The 16968-nt window shown below is 42.7% G+C and overlaps 2 protein-coding genes across 3 annotated transcripts in view; one reads left to right on the forward strand and one right to left on the reverse strand.

The window, feature by feature from the left end:
- Positions 1 to 16968, reverse strand: part of atrnl1a (attractin-like 1a) — a 329857-nt gene that overhangs the window by 95232 nt on the left and 217657 nt on the right. The window lies entirely within an intron of this gene.
- On the forward strand, positions 7899 to 15904 carry LOC147315832 (uncharacterized). The gene is made up of 3 exons (XM_086260148.1): positions 7899 to 8087; positions 8555 to 15287; positions 15755 to 15904. The coding sequence occupies exon 2, from the start codon at positions 8865 to 8867 to the stop codon at positions 14985 to 14987; it is 6123 nt and encodes a 2040-aa protein (XP_086116274.1). The 5' UTR covers positions 7899 to 8087; positions 8555 to 8864; the 3' UTR covers positions 14988 to 15287; positions 15755 to 15904.

Genomic DNA, 16968 nt, shown 5'->3' on the forward strand with positions numbered 1-16968 from the left:
TAGTACCGAAGGCCCCACCTTCCCTTGGTGTCATTATAGGTGTCTGTGTTTAGAAGTTTGATGAGTGAAGAAACGAAAGCAAAACTATCAATCTGGACAGAAAAGGGGGAAAAAAGTGAGAATAACACGCTGCTGTCCAAGATTGATGTCAGTAAACGGTAAAGTTGTGTGCTGCATTCAAGGGTTTTTCTTGACTTATTTGTGCCATGTTTGCAAGACACTTCCAGTACTCGGTGACTGTGTCACCAGGTTGCTTGTGATTTTAGTAATATCACATTCGGAGGAGTATTGAAATTAAGCAACAGAGTCAAAGGTCAAGACTATATATTACTTTGTTTATAGCTTATTGTGTTCCCTGATGAACGCTCCGGTTCAGGACCCTGTCCCAAAAACACTAACACACACACACACACACACAACAAACTGGAGGAGCCAGTAATTGAACCCCTGACCTTACAATTAGCAGATGTTCTGATCGACCACAGCAACCCCAGTTATGTTGCTGGTTATTAAAAAAAATAATAATAAGAATTGAGACATTATGTCCTAATTTGTCAAAGTCTGTTCTTTTCTTTGTTTCAAACCTGTAAAATGAGTTGTTTTCGTGAGTACGCCGACTGTATATAAAGTCCTTTTTATTTTCTCTTTCCCAACTTCATTCCCTTTATGTCTGACTAACCTACCACCTGCGCTGAATGGGATCCCTTCCCACCTGTTCTCCTCCTCTCCATCTCATCCATGTACGCTAACAGATGGCACGCAAGTGCAGGAGAATTTCCCAAGGTGCTATGGGAGGTGTTTTTCTCTGAGTGTGTTTGTGTATAAGCTGTGAGTGTGGGCTCATGATCTTGGACCGTTATTTACATCTGCAGAGTGGCACCAACAGCTGCTGCTGCTCAGGCTTCCTGCCAGCTAGCCAACCATGATGCAGTGCTGCCGTACCTCTGAGGCATGGGGCAGTCGGTGCGTTTACATGCAGCTGCGTATCAGTTGGAGTTACCTTTGAACTTTACCTGCATAAACTGTGAAAGCAGGTGTTTCAGTGGATTTTTCCTAAAGATACTTGAAGAAAATACCCTTTAAATGGCAGCCAGCTATAGATTGTGTGTGGCACGTTTGAGCTATAGAGAGTTTGTATTTGCATACTTTGCAAACTTAACATACTTCCTGGCTGGTAATGGTGATTGCTTTATGAGAGCATCCTCATGAGAGCAGCCAATGAGCATAATCTGAGCAGTCTTCCTCTTTGATTCTAATAATGACCAAAATTCACAAAATGACCTTTGTGTTATATTCACTTTGTCCTACAATAAGCCCATTTAGTCATCAGGAAAAAGTATTTAAGGAGGTCACAGAGTAAAGGAACTGGGGGTTATTTTTCATCTTTTTCGAGGTTTCATCTTTTTACAGCTAGAGTAATCATCCATGCTGGCCATTAAAGAGAACGCAGATTTAAGGCATTGGTAAATATTGCCTCGGGAACACTTACAGGCCTGCCAGCAGGAACAAAAGGCTAATATAAATGTTTAGTTGAGAGGACTGTATTTACGCATGAGGAAGTAAAGCCTTCAGTAACCCACATGCATATGTAGCTATGTGGTTTTACTTGACCAAAACAGTGGGGGGTGGATCTCTACTAAGAACCTGCTCTCTACTTGCTCTGGTGTACTCATCGGCACAGTGTTTTCACTCTATGATGCTTGATTTAACAAAAGAAGAAGAAAAAAAATTCAACTTCAAAACTGTATAAAACAAATCAGGGAGAATGCTTCTTGTCAGCCTCCTCATCACTAAACTCTCAAATCATGCATCAGTGATTTAATCAGCAATGAGCATTTCTTCAGCAATTTCACAGACAAGCTAACATGGACATGCTGATACACACTCACTGATTTGCACATAAAACAACGCAGCAAAAATATCTGTCTGTTTAAGCTATTAGAGCCACCAAGTGGAAACTGTGAACTTGCTAATACACTCGATACAACATAAATATACTGGTAGAACGCTTTAAAATTGGACACTACCTTTCAGGAAGTGTCCGATTTCCATTATTTCTGTTCACTGTAAATATAACCTTGCAGGGATTTCAAACTTTGAGAATGTGAAATCTTTGCTGACTTCATAACTAAAGGGCTGGCCTCCAACGCTTAATGATGTCAGATTGTGTCCACAGTAACGATGCTCGCAGTAACCACGACAATAACTATCAAACTAATGAGACTGTTTTCCCTCACATAGTGTGAGTGTTTCTGTGGATGTGAAAGCAAATGTGTTACTGCCCAGTAATTCCTAACGGCAGCTTCATTAAAAGTTGCATTAGTGTTGTTTAATGAGAGGCGGTCACTTTTTAACAAACCGGTCACATCGCAGAAAGAGGGGCAGAGGAAGATAAAAGAGGAGACGAGAAGAGAGGAGGAAAGGAAAATATGTATCAGGGACGTGTGGGCTGACTGTTTTGTTTTTGGAAAGGGACAGTCCTCTGAGTAATGTCAATTACTGCTGCTTTGTTAAAGCTGCTGGAATGTCGCAGCTATGAACAACATCTTTTCTTTTTCCTTTATGGTTTTACCAGACAGGGTGACAACTGATGGTAGAGAGTTGTTGATTTTGGAGCTAAACCCATACAAAGAGCTAAAAGTAAGAATCTACAAGGGCATATGTAAATAATGATGTTACTTTAATTTGCAACCTCTTATTATCTTTAACACCCAAAACTTTAGATTTGAATCAAAAGTATAATCTTTATCATCTCGTATTTACATTTTTTCAAGTATTTCTGATTTATCTCAAGTGACTCTTACATTTTACTCACTCAATAAATTACATTTGGAATACTTAATTTTAGCAATATAGCCCTAAATCAAATAGATAATAAGAATTCAGGGTGCTGTAATTAGGGCTGAGAGATTGGTTGGTGACCTCCTGAAAATCAGCAGTTCCTAGAGGAAACTGTCTTTTTGAGGGTATGGTGAGTGATTGGAGGTGGAATCAGGCTCGAAGAGGATGCTGTACCAAAAACTTCCTCGTGATTGGTAGCCACAATATGCCCATAATTTGAATGAAGACTTGTTTGGAAACAGATGGTACCTACTTAGTGATGGTGAAACTAAAAGACTGGAAACAGAGACCATTTACCATCAAAGTAAGAGTTGCACTGTTCATAAGTTTTACTGCACAGGAGGAGCACCTTGTACCTGTTTTGTGACAGCTGGCAACTTCTAGCAACTACTTGGCAACTGGTTGAGTAATGCACATTTTTCTTAGAAAAATGCCAGGGCAGCTGTGTGACTGTACGAGGCTTTAAGTGACTAAATTCCTCCATCGTATTTCTCTGTGCACACAAATTAAATGAGAATAATCTGTTATCTTTGCATGTACCATCAGCTGTAGGATACATGCTTTAAATTTATTTTTTTAAATATAGTGACACATGATGTATTAAGGTGGTGGTCCCTGTAACAGGGATTGTAACAGTGTAACAGTTTCTACGCTTGTGTAACTGATATCCGGCATGTTAAGTGAGACTCTAAGAAAACCATCTTAGGTTCTCTTCTAGACCAAAACAATTAAATGCTTAAGAATGAGAAAAAATATATTTAAATATATATATTTAAATATTCATATCTCAAATCTGACACATTACTACAACTAAAAACAGCACACATTTTGACAACGTTGACTCTGTTGATGTTTGCTTCTTTTAACCCATTTTAAAAGGCACCGATACCAACAACAAGCAAAAATAAAATAAAAAATCAAATCATTACAGAGATGGGAAACTGCTTTTTTCAATTTTAAAGTATTTAAAAACTACCTGGGCTGTATTGACACCTAATAAAAACTTTCTCCTGAAGTCACTTTCATGTAGAAGCTCAAGCTTCTCCACCGTCTCATTAATCACACAGGCAGGTAGCCTCGGCTATGCCTCTCTCTCTCTTTCACACAACTACTCTGTATTTTTGTCCCTGTCCTCTCACAACTATTTCCTCATATCACCTCCATGCTCTCCGTCCTGTAATTCTACTCTGCCCGTTTCGTTTACCCTCCTCCTTAAAACTGTAGTCCAGGTCAGGGTTTGTCTTTATGGGTCGACCTGAACTGTTAATATGACTGTTGGAGTCCAGTCAGTGTCATTATCTTAGACAGATTCACAAGATTTCAAAAAGAAAGGTTTTAGGTGAAAATAAACTGTGGAGTTTAGTTTTTACCTACTTTCTAACATTTAGAGACCATCGAACACTTTTATCTTACATGAAATGAGTTAATAGAATATCAGCATGTCAGCAAATACACCCGTCGCCTCCTGTAATGTATTATTATGTCACTGCTTCTTTGTTCAACATCAAACCAAAAGGAAAAAAAATCTGCCAAAATAGATAAAACTAAGTCAAATGTAAAAGAAGAAACAAATACAGGAATGTAATTCAAAAGTTGAAATTGCTGTGAATAAAAAACATTAAAAGCATTATTATTATTATTATTATTATTATTATTATTATTATTATTATTATCAATATTATTAATATATAAAAGAAAGGCTGATACAATCTCATTATAACAAATCTTAAAAAATCATTAATTAATCTAGTTTTAGTTAGATGTCACTGATTCTGCAGGTAAGTTTTTGTAAAGTCATCTTTAGATTGATGCCGTGACTTTTGCACATTCATAATAGTGCACGGATCCAAGACTGCCTAGTTTGGGCCATACCTTCAGATGTGCTGTTAAAGTGGTCAGAAGCCAATGAGGACTGAGCGACATAAAGTGGGAGTGAGGTTACTGGCATCTCCTAAATCAGTTTCTTTTCCTAGAGCATTAAATATGAACTGTTCCAAAGTTTTAAAAAAGACAAATGGATCAGACACTGGAGTAAAAGCAGAGCAGCAATCTGATGCATCTCTTTGCAATAGTAGACTCTATTAGTGGAATCCAGCCACAGTTTTTACTCGTGTGTATGTAGCAGAAAGTCTGTGAAGGTTCTCAGTCATCCATGCCATCATAGTCTAAGGAGCTTGGAAAGAAAAGCGTCTGGACTGCTTTAAGTTGCTTGAAGACGTTTCACCTGTTTAAGCCCTGTGGGAGTGTCCCCACAGGGGACTTCACACCTTGGCTCGTGTGATTAGATAGAGGATCATTAGGGGGTCCATTGCCCCTCTTGGGGGGAAACTCCCACAGGTCTTAAATCTGGGACACTCCACAATTTGACCAAAGAACTGAGGAAGCTTCCCGGGTGGGAGGTGAAACTTCTCCAAGCAACTTAAAGAAGTCCAGATGCTTTTCTTTCCAAGCTCCTTAGACTATGTAGCAGAAACTCTTAAGTTTTCTTATACTATCTATTAATACAATTTTTTTTGAACTGCGAATACCTGATTACTTTTCAGGAAGACAGGGTAAAAGTTTACTTTTCCTTGAATTTAATAATTTCTTCTCTCACCACTGCTCAAAGCATTTACATGAAAATAATTTTATTACAAGTTGTGAAAAAATAAACTTCCTTTGCAGCAGATTAAATGTGAAACTGTCAGAATTTCACTGGACAGCAAAATTAATTTTCTTTCCGTCATCTTATTTTTCTTACTCTTCTCTCTATTAAACGTCTGGTAAAAAGTTTAAATAGTTTAACTTCAGGGGCAGAGTGAGCGTGAGGAAAGAGAGGGGGAAAGTGAAGAGCAGAACGAGCGTTTGTGTTTTAATGAAGACAACAAAGCCCTATGCATCATTAGGTCGCACATAATTAAAGAAAGAAGAAACTCAAGTGTTTGATTAAAAGCGCGTTTGTCAGAAAGTACCCTCAAATACTTTGACACACATGCATGGATACATGCACACAAACAGATGCTCAGACATACAAATGAAAACCCAACCACAGAAGAATCACAATGTTCTCTTATGAAGTAATGATGTAAAAAGCGACGAGGGCGGCTAAACGTGATCAGAAAACACACACTCTCAGACATGCACGCACACACACTTGGGCCTGTGTCCCTGTGGGGGGTTAATGGCATCTCCGTTTGGTTGATTGTAGTGGCTTTTCGCCCCTGGAGACTTTTCCACTAGTCTGCAGAGTTACACTCTTTATCTACTCTTCGTCTCCACATGCAGGCAGATGAGACACACTGGCAAGTAAATACACACAAGGTGGGATGCTCTAGAAGGAGTGAGAGACAAAAACACACAACACTTTCTCTTATGGCAAACAAAGACAGCAAAGGTGGACATATGGTACAGTATGTATTTTGAGAACTTATGTTCTGTTTTTAGTTAGTTTAGGATTTGTTGTTCAAAAAAAGTCACGAAAAATTCACACTAACATTTGCTCTTTTTTTAAAGTAATGCACTGGATTACTTATTTACTTATTTGTTACACTGCTAAATCACTACTGCTAATACTACTATCACTACTACATTCCATTAATTTTGTGATCATCATACGCCGTCTTTGTAATTCCCGTTCCCAAACTCTTCATGTGCTCACATTTCCGCACCTATGCCAGCTGGGATAGGTTGAGTTGACAACCAAGTTGTGAAAAATCAGCTAACAGAGCAGTTCAAAGAAGCCTTTCTGTTGACAGCGATCCTATGAAAGTTGGTAGAAATAAACCTGGTCACCTGTGCTAAAGTTGGTGTTAGCATACCTTCCACTTCAGCACCGCACTCTGCTAGCTTAACATTAACATGCTTAATGTGTTTATGGATGAGGTTAGCACGTTGCATTGTCAAATGCTTAGAAATAATAAATGGACTGGTTCCTGTATGGTGCTTTTCTACTCTATCTTGAGCACTCAAAGTGCTTTACACAACTTGCTTTACACACCCATTCGCACAAGCACTTTTTTCTATTGTTTCTAAGTACTTTTTAACTAACATCAATACGCATTCATACTCCGGTGGATGCATCGTAGAGCAACATGGGTTAGTATCTTGCCCAAGGATACTTGGCATGCAAACTGGAGCAGACTACGATCGAACTACCAACCTTCCGGTCAGTAGGTGACCTGCTCTACCTACACAGCTACAGCCAGTATGGCCATCTTGTATAGAGTTGGTTTGTTTGCAGATGTGTTTATATTGTTGTTCCTGGATTGAAGTCAGTTTTTTTAAATCACTTATTCTTGTTGCTTTGTGCTAATAAATTTCAATTATTCTATAATTATTAATTTTAATCAGGACTTCTTGAAAGTTGTGGTTCACAATTAATTAACATGTAGCGCAAGTAATGAAATGACAGTTTTTTTTGGTGTGTAGTACAGCTAACCACATTTAGATGGTTGTGGGATGCTCACTTATGCTCTGCACACACTTCTTCCTCAAAAATCCCATTGGACATTTCTAATTTACTGATATAGAATTCAAAATTCAAACAGAAAACATATTTTAGCAATTTTTCTCAGTGGTAACAGCAGCTGAAAGCAACAGCAGGATTGAGTGGCTCCCTCAGTGACTGTGGGCAGTAGATAGGGATGCAGAAGTACACGCACACACACACACGCACACACACACACACACACACACACACACACACACACACACGCACGCACGCACGCACACAGCTCCCTGCTCATTTCTGTGTTCACTAAGAAAGTTAGAAGCACTGTTATTACTCTGCATGTCTTTAGTGCAACCAAGGGTGCACACTTGGTGGTCCTATTTAGCATTACAAAGGCAGCTACACAATACTTTGACTCACCAGTCACTGAAGCACAATCCTCCCCTTCAGTGTCCTGTTAAGGTGTTGGATTGGTGAAACAAAGCATTGGCATTTCCTGTTGGTAAATAGTGGGTGCTTGTGAGCATTTATGGTCACGTGATCTGCTTTCTTCTTTTTTTTTTACCCCCGATAAACATTGTCAAGTCAAACCGAGTAGGAGGTGGAGAGCCCTGAGGGAAAAAAGTAAACGTGACAGACTGGAGGGCGGAACTAATCTTGTGTCTGGGTTTCTGTCGGGAAGGAAAAAGAAGGCGAACTGGGGAGCAACAGGAAGTTGCCACTTTCGGGAAAAGCCCAGCATAATTCTTTCAATAAGTTGTTGCCAACATGAATATTGTGTGGAACTGAAGTATCTACAAAGCCAGGGAGGCAGCCGGTAAGGGAATGGTTGCTGACTATGGTAAAAGACTTTGAAGCGAGTTGCTAAAGAATCGCGGCTGCCGCTAGCTTACGTAGCATTAGCACTGTGCCGTGAGTTGGTTGCCTGTTTACGAGCGGCACCATTGTTTATTGTTGGTCTGCATATGGAAGACTGTTAATGCTTGCATATGGTTAAGAGAAGCTGGTTATAAATACTATTGTTATTGCTCAAGTTCTAATGCAGATTGATTATTTAATTTAGCACTTTAATAGAAAGCAGTATTTCTCAAGGTGTATGTACAATTGCTAGTGAATTACATAATTTGAGCATTTAAAAATACTCAAGTAAATATTGTACTACAAAGCTTGCGCACTGCATTGATGTGTTTAAAAAAGAAAATGTGTTTGGGATTGTTTACAATATTTGCAGATGTGTGATAACAAACATAATTTGTATTTTGGTTTTTTGGTTTGTATTTAAAGGTTTTTCACCTATGGCTGACTGTGGCCGAAAAGAAGATTAAAGAAAAGGAAAACAAAAGATCTGCCTGGTCATTGAGTGAAACCCAGTTAAACACCTGTGGTAGATGCATCAATCCCTTTCAAGCGGGGAAGCTGCACAAACTTAGAGAGCTTGACAGTGAAAAACCGGGAAATCAAATCTGGGAAAAATGACCTGGAGTCCTGGGATAAGGGAATAATTAGTGCAAAGAGGAAATTCGGAGAATCCCTCAAGTTGCATGTGCCATTCCCATTAGTAAATAAACCCCAGTTCAAGCCTGAGCACACAAAAATGGCAGACCAAGCTGCTGGAAAGTCAGTTGAACAACTCAAAGGAGTGAGGGCAACAGCCAAGAGATCATTCTCTCGTCTGGTTAATAGCATTACGAGGACGCATGAGGATATGACTGAAGAAGAACTCAAAGACAGTTTCAATAGACTGACGATGGAAGCAGAGAAAGTCATGGAGGCCAATGATGATCTAGAGGCCGGTTTCATTACAGAGCTAGAGGCAAAGCCTGACACAAGTGAAGCAGCTGTGCTGACAGAACAGCAGAGAGCCGACTTAGCAAAGACTGCAAGTGAATGTGAGTTAAAACTGAAGGAAATAAAAACCCTAGTCAGAGAGGCTCTCTGGGCCAACTTTGGAAGTGCAGAATTGTCCACAGCACTACAGGCAGCAGAGGCTGAGTGTGAACATGTTGCTGCCATTACGCCTGACGGTAATTATGAAGTGTATGATTTCGTTCTTGGCCACCTGAAAGAACTGGTGGGAGTGGCAAAGGAGAGGTATAGCAAGTGGAAGCATTGGATCCCATCAGGTATTCGGAGAGATCTTCAAAGCAATATACAGAAGCTGGAACTCTGCGTCCCCAGGCTGGTTTCCAGAAAAGCTGACTTTCTGGAGATGAGAATAAAGGAGGATGCTGATCACCTGTCATCATTGCCAGTTACCTCCAGCTGCCCCATGCCAATCATCAAGCTGAAACCAACAGCACTTCCTAAGTTTCTTGGAAATAAACGAGACTTCCACAGATGGAAGAAGGAATGGGAGGTTCTTCAGGGGCAGGCGGAGCCATCTGGTTCGAAAGAGATCAAAAAGTTTCAGCTACTTGATAGTGTGGATGAGAAAATAACGAGAGAACTTCGACTCACCACTTACAACACTGCAGACGACATCTTTCGTGTTTTGGAGAATCGGTTCGGCAATCAAACATCAATTGCTATTGAAATAGTGGAGGAGTTACAGAGAATGCCAGCTGTCAAGAGCCACCAGCCAAGAAAAATAGTGGAATTAATTCAAGCTGTGGAGAAGGCACTTCAAGACCTGGTTGACCTTGGTGACACGGGGGCCATAAAAAACCCACTGGTGACAAAGTCAATCGAAAGTAAGCTTCCGGAAACACTCAAAAAGGAGTGGCTTATTTATGTTGCTGACAGTAGAAACACGGTCACTCCAGAAAAACGATTTGATAGTCTTCTGGAATTCCTCAAAGAGCAAGAAACCATATATGAACAGCTTGATCATCTGAGAGAGGAAGAGCCAAGTAAGCGAGAAAGAGTGGAGCTGAAACATTCCAGAACCAAATTCACCAAATCAGGTAGTGATGAAGGGTGTGTGGTCTGCGGTGATGGAAAGCATAAAAAGAAACTCTACTTCTGCAGGCAATTTAAGACATTAAAGCTTGCAGAAAAGAAGGCTGCAATTAAGAAACTAGGCGCATGCTGGAGTTGTCTCGAGGTTCATGACAATGGGTCATACTGCAAACCCGCTTATCTGTGCAAAAACCCAGGCTGCAAAGAAGCACGCGCTGCGGAGCACCATTACTACCTATGCCCTAATGCTGAGGTGAGGAAGGGGAGTGCAGCAGGGAGGCAAAACAGATCTGATCCAGAGGGAGGAAAGGTCAGCAGGAAATGTACGGAGGATCAGGAGGAGTTCCTCAGAAAACTGTCACCTGAACTGGCAAGAGAATGCAGGGATGCGTTTTCAAACACTGCATCTAGGGCATGCAGCACCACCAAGGAGAAGCCAAGCCTCCTGTTTGAAGGTGGGCTTCGAGAGCTGCCAGTAATCATGATGCTCCTTGAGGTCACAGCTAATGCTGGGCAAAAGATTGGGACATTAATTGACCTGGCTTCTGACACCAACTATATAACCCACAGGGCTGCAAGCAGTCTTAACCTAAGAAGTGAAGAAATCACTCTGGTTGTTCATGGAGTAGGGGCAATGAAAACGCACGTGAGAACAAGGCGGTATCTTTTGAAGATCCGAGTCAGAACGCCTAGAGGCACCCTTAGGTCACACCAACTGGTCTGCTATGGACTCGACAGCATAGCAGAAGTCCACAAACATGTCACACCGAGTCAGCTACAAAGGTTCTTTCCGGATATACCACTCAACGATCTTGTAAGACCGAAAGACATTCATCTGCTTATAAGTCATAAAGAAGGTCGGCTAGCGCCTCAGAGGAGCAGAGTCATCGGTGACCTTGTGTTATGGGATGGGCCACTTGGAAAGACAGTTGGGGGAACTCACCCTGAGCTCTTCGAGGAGCTTACTGTCTCTGCCCACATGTCCAAGACACACTTTGCCAGGTCAATGAGAGCAGCAGCTGTCAAGTATGAGGAGCTCATTGGCGAGGCCTCAGACCAGTCTTCAACAAGGAAGCACGTTCCCGCTAAGCTTCAGAGGTCAAGTACCTCAACCACCAGTCGAGGATTCTTAGAGTGGTGGAAGTGGGATAGTATTGGTGCTGCATGTGAGCCAAAGTGTGGGGGTTGTCGTTGCGGAAATTGCCAGCCAGGTGGGAAAGAAATGACACTGGCCGAGGAGAGAGAGCTTGAAATAATAAGAGAAGGACTCACCTATGTCACGGGTGATGGCCACAGCGACGAGCCACACTGGCATACCAGATACCCTTGGGCTGAAGATCCAGTATCCTTACCAGATAACAAAAAAGGAGTTGAGAGCACATTCCTCCGGACAGAGAAACAATTGGCCAAGGAGCCTGAATGGAAAGCTGCTTATGCCGCTCAGGTGCATGACATGGTGGAGCGTGGAGCCGCAGTCAAGTTGTCCAAGGACATGATCAGTAACTGGGATGGGCCAGTGTGGTACGTGAGCCACCTCATTGCTCCGAATCCCCACTCTGTTACAACTCCAGTGAGGCTTGTGTGGAATAGCAGCCAGAGGTTTAGAGGTGTGAGCTTGAACGACCTGCTAATAAAGGGTCCAGATGTCCTCAACCAGATTCGAGCAGTTCTCCTCAGATTCAGGGGCGGAGTGTACGGAGCCCTTGGTGACATAAAAAAGATGTACAATTCAGTTTGGTTGGAAGACAAAGAGATGCACCTGCATAGGTTCCTCTGGCGGGACTCTGTGGATGACGAGCTAGAGGAATATGCCATCACAAGGGTGAACATTGGAGATAAACCGGCAGGATGCATTGCACAGCTGGCAATGCGTGAAACTGCCAGCCTTTCTACCTTTTCCCACCTCAAGGAGGAACGTCGTGTACTCCAGCAAGACAGCTATGTCGACGACATCCTTACCTCTCACAATGACATGAACCAACTAGAAGCCATTACGGAGAACATTGGGCGGATCCTAAAGGCTGGAGGATTTGAGCTGAAACCTTGGGTCTTGTCTGGTCAAAGTGGGAGGAGGAAGCGCAATGACGAGGGTGAGAAAACAAGAATGAAAACCATTGTCCTACCAAACCAAATGCGTGACGAAGAAAACAAAGCTCTTGGTCTGGGTTACATAGTGGAAGAAGACAAGCTTCATGTCATGGTAGCAATCAACTTCTCCAAGAGGAAGAAAAAGATGCGAGTTGGCCAAGACCTTGCCCAGGAGCAGATTAAGACCCACACGCCAAACCCACTGACGCGAAGAGAGCTTCTCAGCCAAGTGTCAGGGTTGTATGACCCAGTCGGTTTGGTCACTCCTGCAAAGCAAAAAGGAGCAATCTTAGTTCGCAGGGCATTCCAAGAGACAAAAGTAGAAAGCTGCTTGGTCAAGGACACTTGGGATGTGGCGCTCTCAGATGCCCTGAGGGAGGACGCCATTAGGCTTTTTGAGGAGTATGCCCAGCTCAGCAAAGTCACATTTGCAAGGGCGCTAACTCCCCCGTGCTTCACCGAAGAACCCTGGGCAATTACTTTCTCCGATGGAAGTGAGCAAGCCTATGGGGCAGTGTTGTACTTAAGGTGGAATTCAGATCAGGGCCCAATCATCAGGTTGGTGGAGTCCAAAGCTAAGTTAACACCATTGGACCACAAAGGGGATGTTGTCAAAGCAGAGCTGTGTGGGGCAGTGTTTGGCTCACGCCTAAAGAAATACTTTGAGGCGCAAAGCCAGATTCAGGTTGAGAGGTGGTATCACTTTGTCGATAGCCAAACCGTCATTGGGGCAATACAGCGGGAGAGCTATGGGTACCAGACCTTTTTTGCAAATAGGATTGGAGAAATACAGAGCAGCACAAGGATTCAAGATTGGTGGTGGGTTCCTGGCCCTCAGAACATTGCGGATGTAGTTACAAGAGGAGCTAGTCCCAGGGATCTAGATGAAGACTCAGAATGGCAAAATGGTCCAAAGTTCTTGAGTTTGCCGGTGTGCGAGTGGCCAGTCAGGTCAGCTAAAGAGTTAGCCGCCACTGCCAAAGAAAACGTCAATAAGCTGCAAAGAAAGGCGTTTGTCGCTGCCTTGACAAGGGCCGAGATAAAAGGGCAAGAAGAAAAGCGAAGTCGGGCTGCTGAGGCCCAGGGAGAGCAGCGAAGGCCACCTGCGGGGTCAGTCATCAAGAACCTTGTAGATGTCAAGCGGTTCAGTGACCTAACTCGATTAGTTAGATCAGTTGCTTGGACTTGGAGAGCAGCTAGAAAGTTTCTTGGGGGACATCCAGCTGCTAATGACCCAAAGTGGGAGGCAGTCCCGTTGGTAGGAGTAATTTCGGTGAAGGAACGTGAAGATGCCCTAAGAGACATCTTCCTTGCAGCACAAGACAGCGCTGTCTTCCCAAGCACTACTACAGATAGACTGGTTGTATACAAAGACCCAAGCTCTGGGCTCTTTGTTTGTGGCGGCCGAGTGCAAGCTTTTAAGAAAGACCAGGTTAGTGTTCCCATCTTGGCTTATGATGCTTGGATCTCTACACTGTTGGCTCGGGAGGCCCACAATGAGAGTCATGAGGGAGTTGCTGGGACCCTGCTCAGAATGAGGAAGAAAGCGTGGGTCATAAGAGGGAGAAGGATTGCTCAAAAAGTTGTGGATGGTTGTGTGGTTTGCCGGAAAGCAAAAGCACAGAGTTGCCGGCAAATAATGGGCGACTTACCTCCGGAAAGAACTCAACCTGCTTTACCTTTTGAGTTCACAACAGTGGATCTCTTTGGACCCTACCAAGTGAAGGATGACATCAAGAAAAGAGTCATGATAAAGGTTTGGGGGGTTGTATTCTGTTGTATGGCCAGCAGAGCGATTCACACGGAGTTAGTAAATTCCTTGTCGACTGAAGGCTTCTTAATGGCTTACCAGAGATTTACAGCAATTAGAGGACATCCAAGAAAGATCTGGTCAGACCCAGGTACTAATTTCGTAGGAGCAAAGTCTGTCTTGAAGGAACTTTACGGATTCTTGGAAAGTCAGAATAAGTTTGTCTTGGAGGAGACTGCAGCAAAGAATGGAACAGAGTGGATGTGGAAAGTAAATCCGGCTGATTCCCCACATAGAAATGGAGCTGCTGAGGCTGCTGTGCGCATTGTGAAGAGAGCACTCCAGAGTCTTAGAAGGGAGTCTGGGCTAAGTTACAGTGAGTTCCAGACAGCTCTTCATGTGGCAGCTAACCTTGCAAATGAGCGCCCGATTGATGCCAGAGTACAGAGTCGGGAAGGTTGCATTCATTACGTCACACCCAACAGTCTTTTGCTTGGTCGAGCATCTCAAAGTGGGGACTTCAAGATGTTTGACTTTTCCGTTTACCCCTATAAGAGACTTCAAGCAATCCAGGCAGAAGTGAGCAAGTTTTGGAGGTCCTGGAGCCAACTTGCTGGCCCTAATTTGTTTGTAAGGAGCAAGTGGCACACTGCACACAGAAATGTCACTGTTGGAGATGTCGTCTGGTTAAGTGATCAGAATGCGCTGAGAGGGCACTTCAAAATGGGCATAGTTGTCAGCACTAATCCAGACAAAAAGGGTATTGTGAGGGACGTCAATGTCCGGGTATGCCCAAGTTACAGTGGTTCTGTGGCTAAGTCCTTGAGGGCGGAGGACTTAAGCTCTAGTTCAAGAGGAGCGACTCCAGTGGCTCAAGCTACCATCCTTCATAGAGACGTCAGACGTCTAGTTGTTCTGTTACCTGTGGAGGAGCAAAATGGGACCAAGTCGTCAGTGTCATGCTTAAATGGGATGAGTTAAACTGTGGTTTGCTTGTGAACTTGGCGATCTCCTGTGTTCCAAGGGAAGATCGAGTGGGAGGTGTCAAGTCAAACCGAGTAGGAGGTGGAGAGCCCTGAGGGAAAAAAGTAAACGTGACAGACTGGAGGGCGGAACTAATCTTGTGTCTGGGTTTCTGTCGGGAAGGAAAAAGAAGGCGAACTGGGGAGCAACAGGAAGTTGCCACTTTCGGGAAAAGCCCAGCATAATTCTTTCAATAAGTTGTTGCCAACATGAATATTGTGTGGAACTGAAGTATCTACAAAGCCAGGGAGGCAGCCGGTAAGGGAATGGTTGCTGACTATGGTAAAAGACTTTGAAGCGAGTTGCTAAAGAATCGCGGCTGCCGCTAGCTTACGTAGCATTAGCACTGTGCCGTGAGTTGGTTGCCTGTTTACGAGCGGCACCATTGTTTATTGTTGGTCTGCATATGGAAGACTGTTAATGCTTGCATATGGTTAAGAGAAGCTGGTTATAAATACTATTGTTATTGCTCAAGTTCTAATGCAGATTGATTATTTAATTTAGCACTTTAATAGAAAGCAGTATTTCTCAAGGTGTATGTACAATTGCTAGTGAATTACATAATTTGAGCATTTAAAAATACTCAAGTAAATATTGTACTACAAAGCTTGCGCACTGCATTGATGTGTTTAAAAAAGAAAATGTGTTTGGGATTGTTTACAATATTTGCAGATGTGTGATAACAAACATAATTTGTATTTTGGTTTTTTGGTTTGTATTTAAAGGTTTTTCACCTATGGCTGACTGTGGCCGAAAAGAAGATTAAAGAAAAGGAAAACAAAAGATCTGCCTGGTCATTGAGTGAAACCCAGTTAAACACCTGTGGTAGATGCATCAATCCCTTTCAAGCGGGGAAGCTGCACAAACTTAGAGAGCTTGACAAACATCCTTTACTCTAAGAGCCTGTTTAGGAAGCAGCTAAAAATATGTGGAAATATGGATAATTATCATGTAAAATATGATAACTCGTGTCCAGTCACATTGGAATTTAATTTTCCTAGAGGACATCAGCGCAATGGTGTTGTACCTTGGATATAGATGAATATAGATGAAGAGAAGAGGCTTAGGATGAAATAACTTGCTCCAGGCTAAGCTACTTGCAAAGACGGGACCAATGAAGCAGACTGAGTAGCTCATGTTATCCCGATATCCCAATATAAACATCAGATAGGTGTTCGCAAGCGTGTTAAATCTATTGATCAACCCCATCCGGTGCTCCCATCCCAGCTATTCTAATTTCCTGGCATCTTTCGTCAAGCAGAACAGAGACTGCGAACAGAGAGGGTCATAACTCGAGGAGTTTCTATCTCTCGCCCATTTCTCTCTCCACTGCACAACAATATTTACCTTCTCAGGTAATCAAAGAGAAACAGCTCCACTTTCACGCTCTGAAGGGACCCTCTCGTCTAGCCGTGGCTACACTAACATGGAACATGTTGCTATGCTAAACTAAACTTAATTTTTAGGCTTTTAGAGTTGACAAACTATAATTTAAAGTTGAAAAAGGAAAGTGAACTCAAAAACTTTGTAGCATGCGTCATTGTGTTATTAATATCGTACGCTCGTCTATATTGTAACCGTCAGTTGTTTTTCGGTTTATGGGAGGAATACAGCTCCATGGCCTCGCCGCTCTCCGTTAGAGCCCTCCGAGGAGTCTTTTTCCACCATATTAAACCATTCACACATGTTCGATTAAGAACCATTAATTTGCCAAACTGCATTCCCACTTAAGCCATCCGAGGGTTTTTAAATCACAGCCAATTACTCTGCCACCACAGCACTCTGCCTACATTACTGAGCCAATCACTCAGACAGAGAAGGGCCCCATCCCATTACAGCCAAGCACGAGAAACAGTGAAGACTGTTCTCTAGTTTGATTGTTCAACAACTGAGCAGAAAGAGAAAGACTGCCTTTGCACCTTACTAGAGCTTACTAGAG

Source organism: Aulonocara sp. 'chitande type north' Nkhata Bay, linkage group LG13, assembly GCF_057382095.1.
Source record: "Aulonocara sp. 'chitande type north' Nkhata Bay isolate Kocher_YH1m ecotype deep benthic linkage group LG13, A_spYH_male_GT1.1, whole genome shotgun sequence".
NCBI lineage: Eukaryota > Metazoa > Chordata > Actinopteri > Cichliformes > Cichlidae > Aulonocara > Aulonocara sp. 'chitande type north' Nkhata Bay.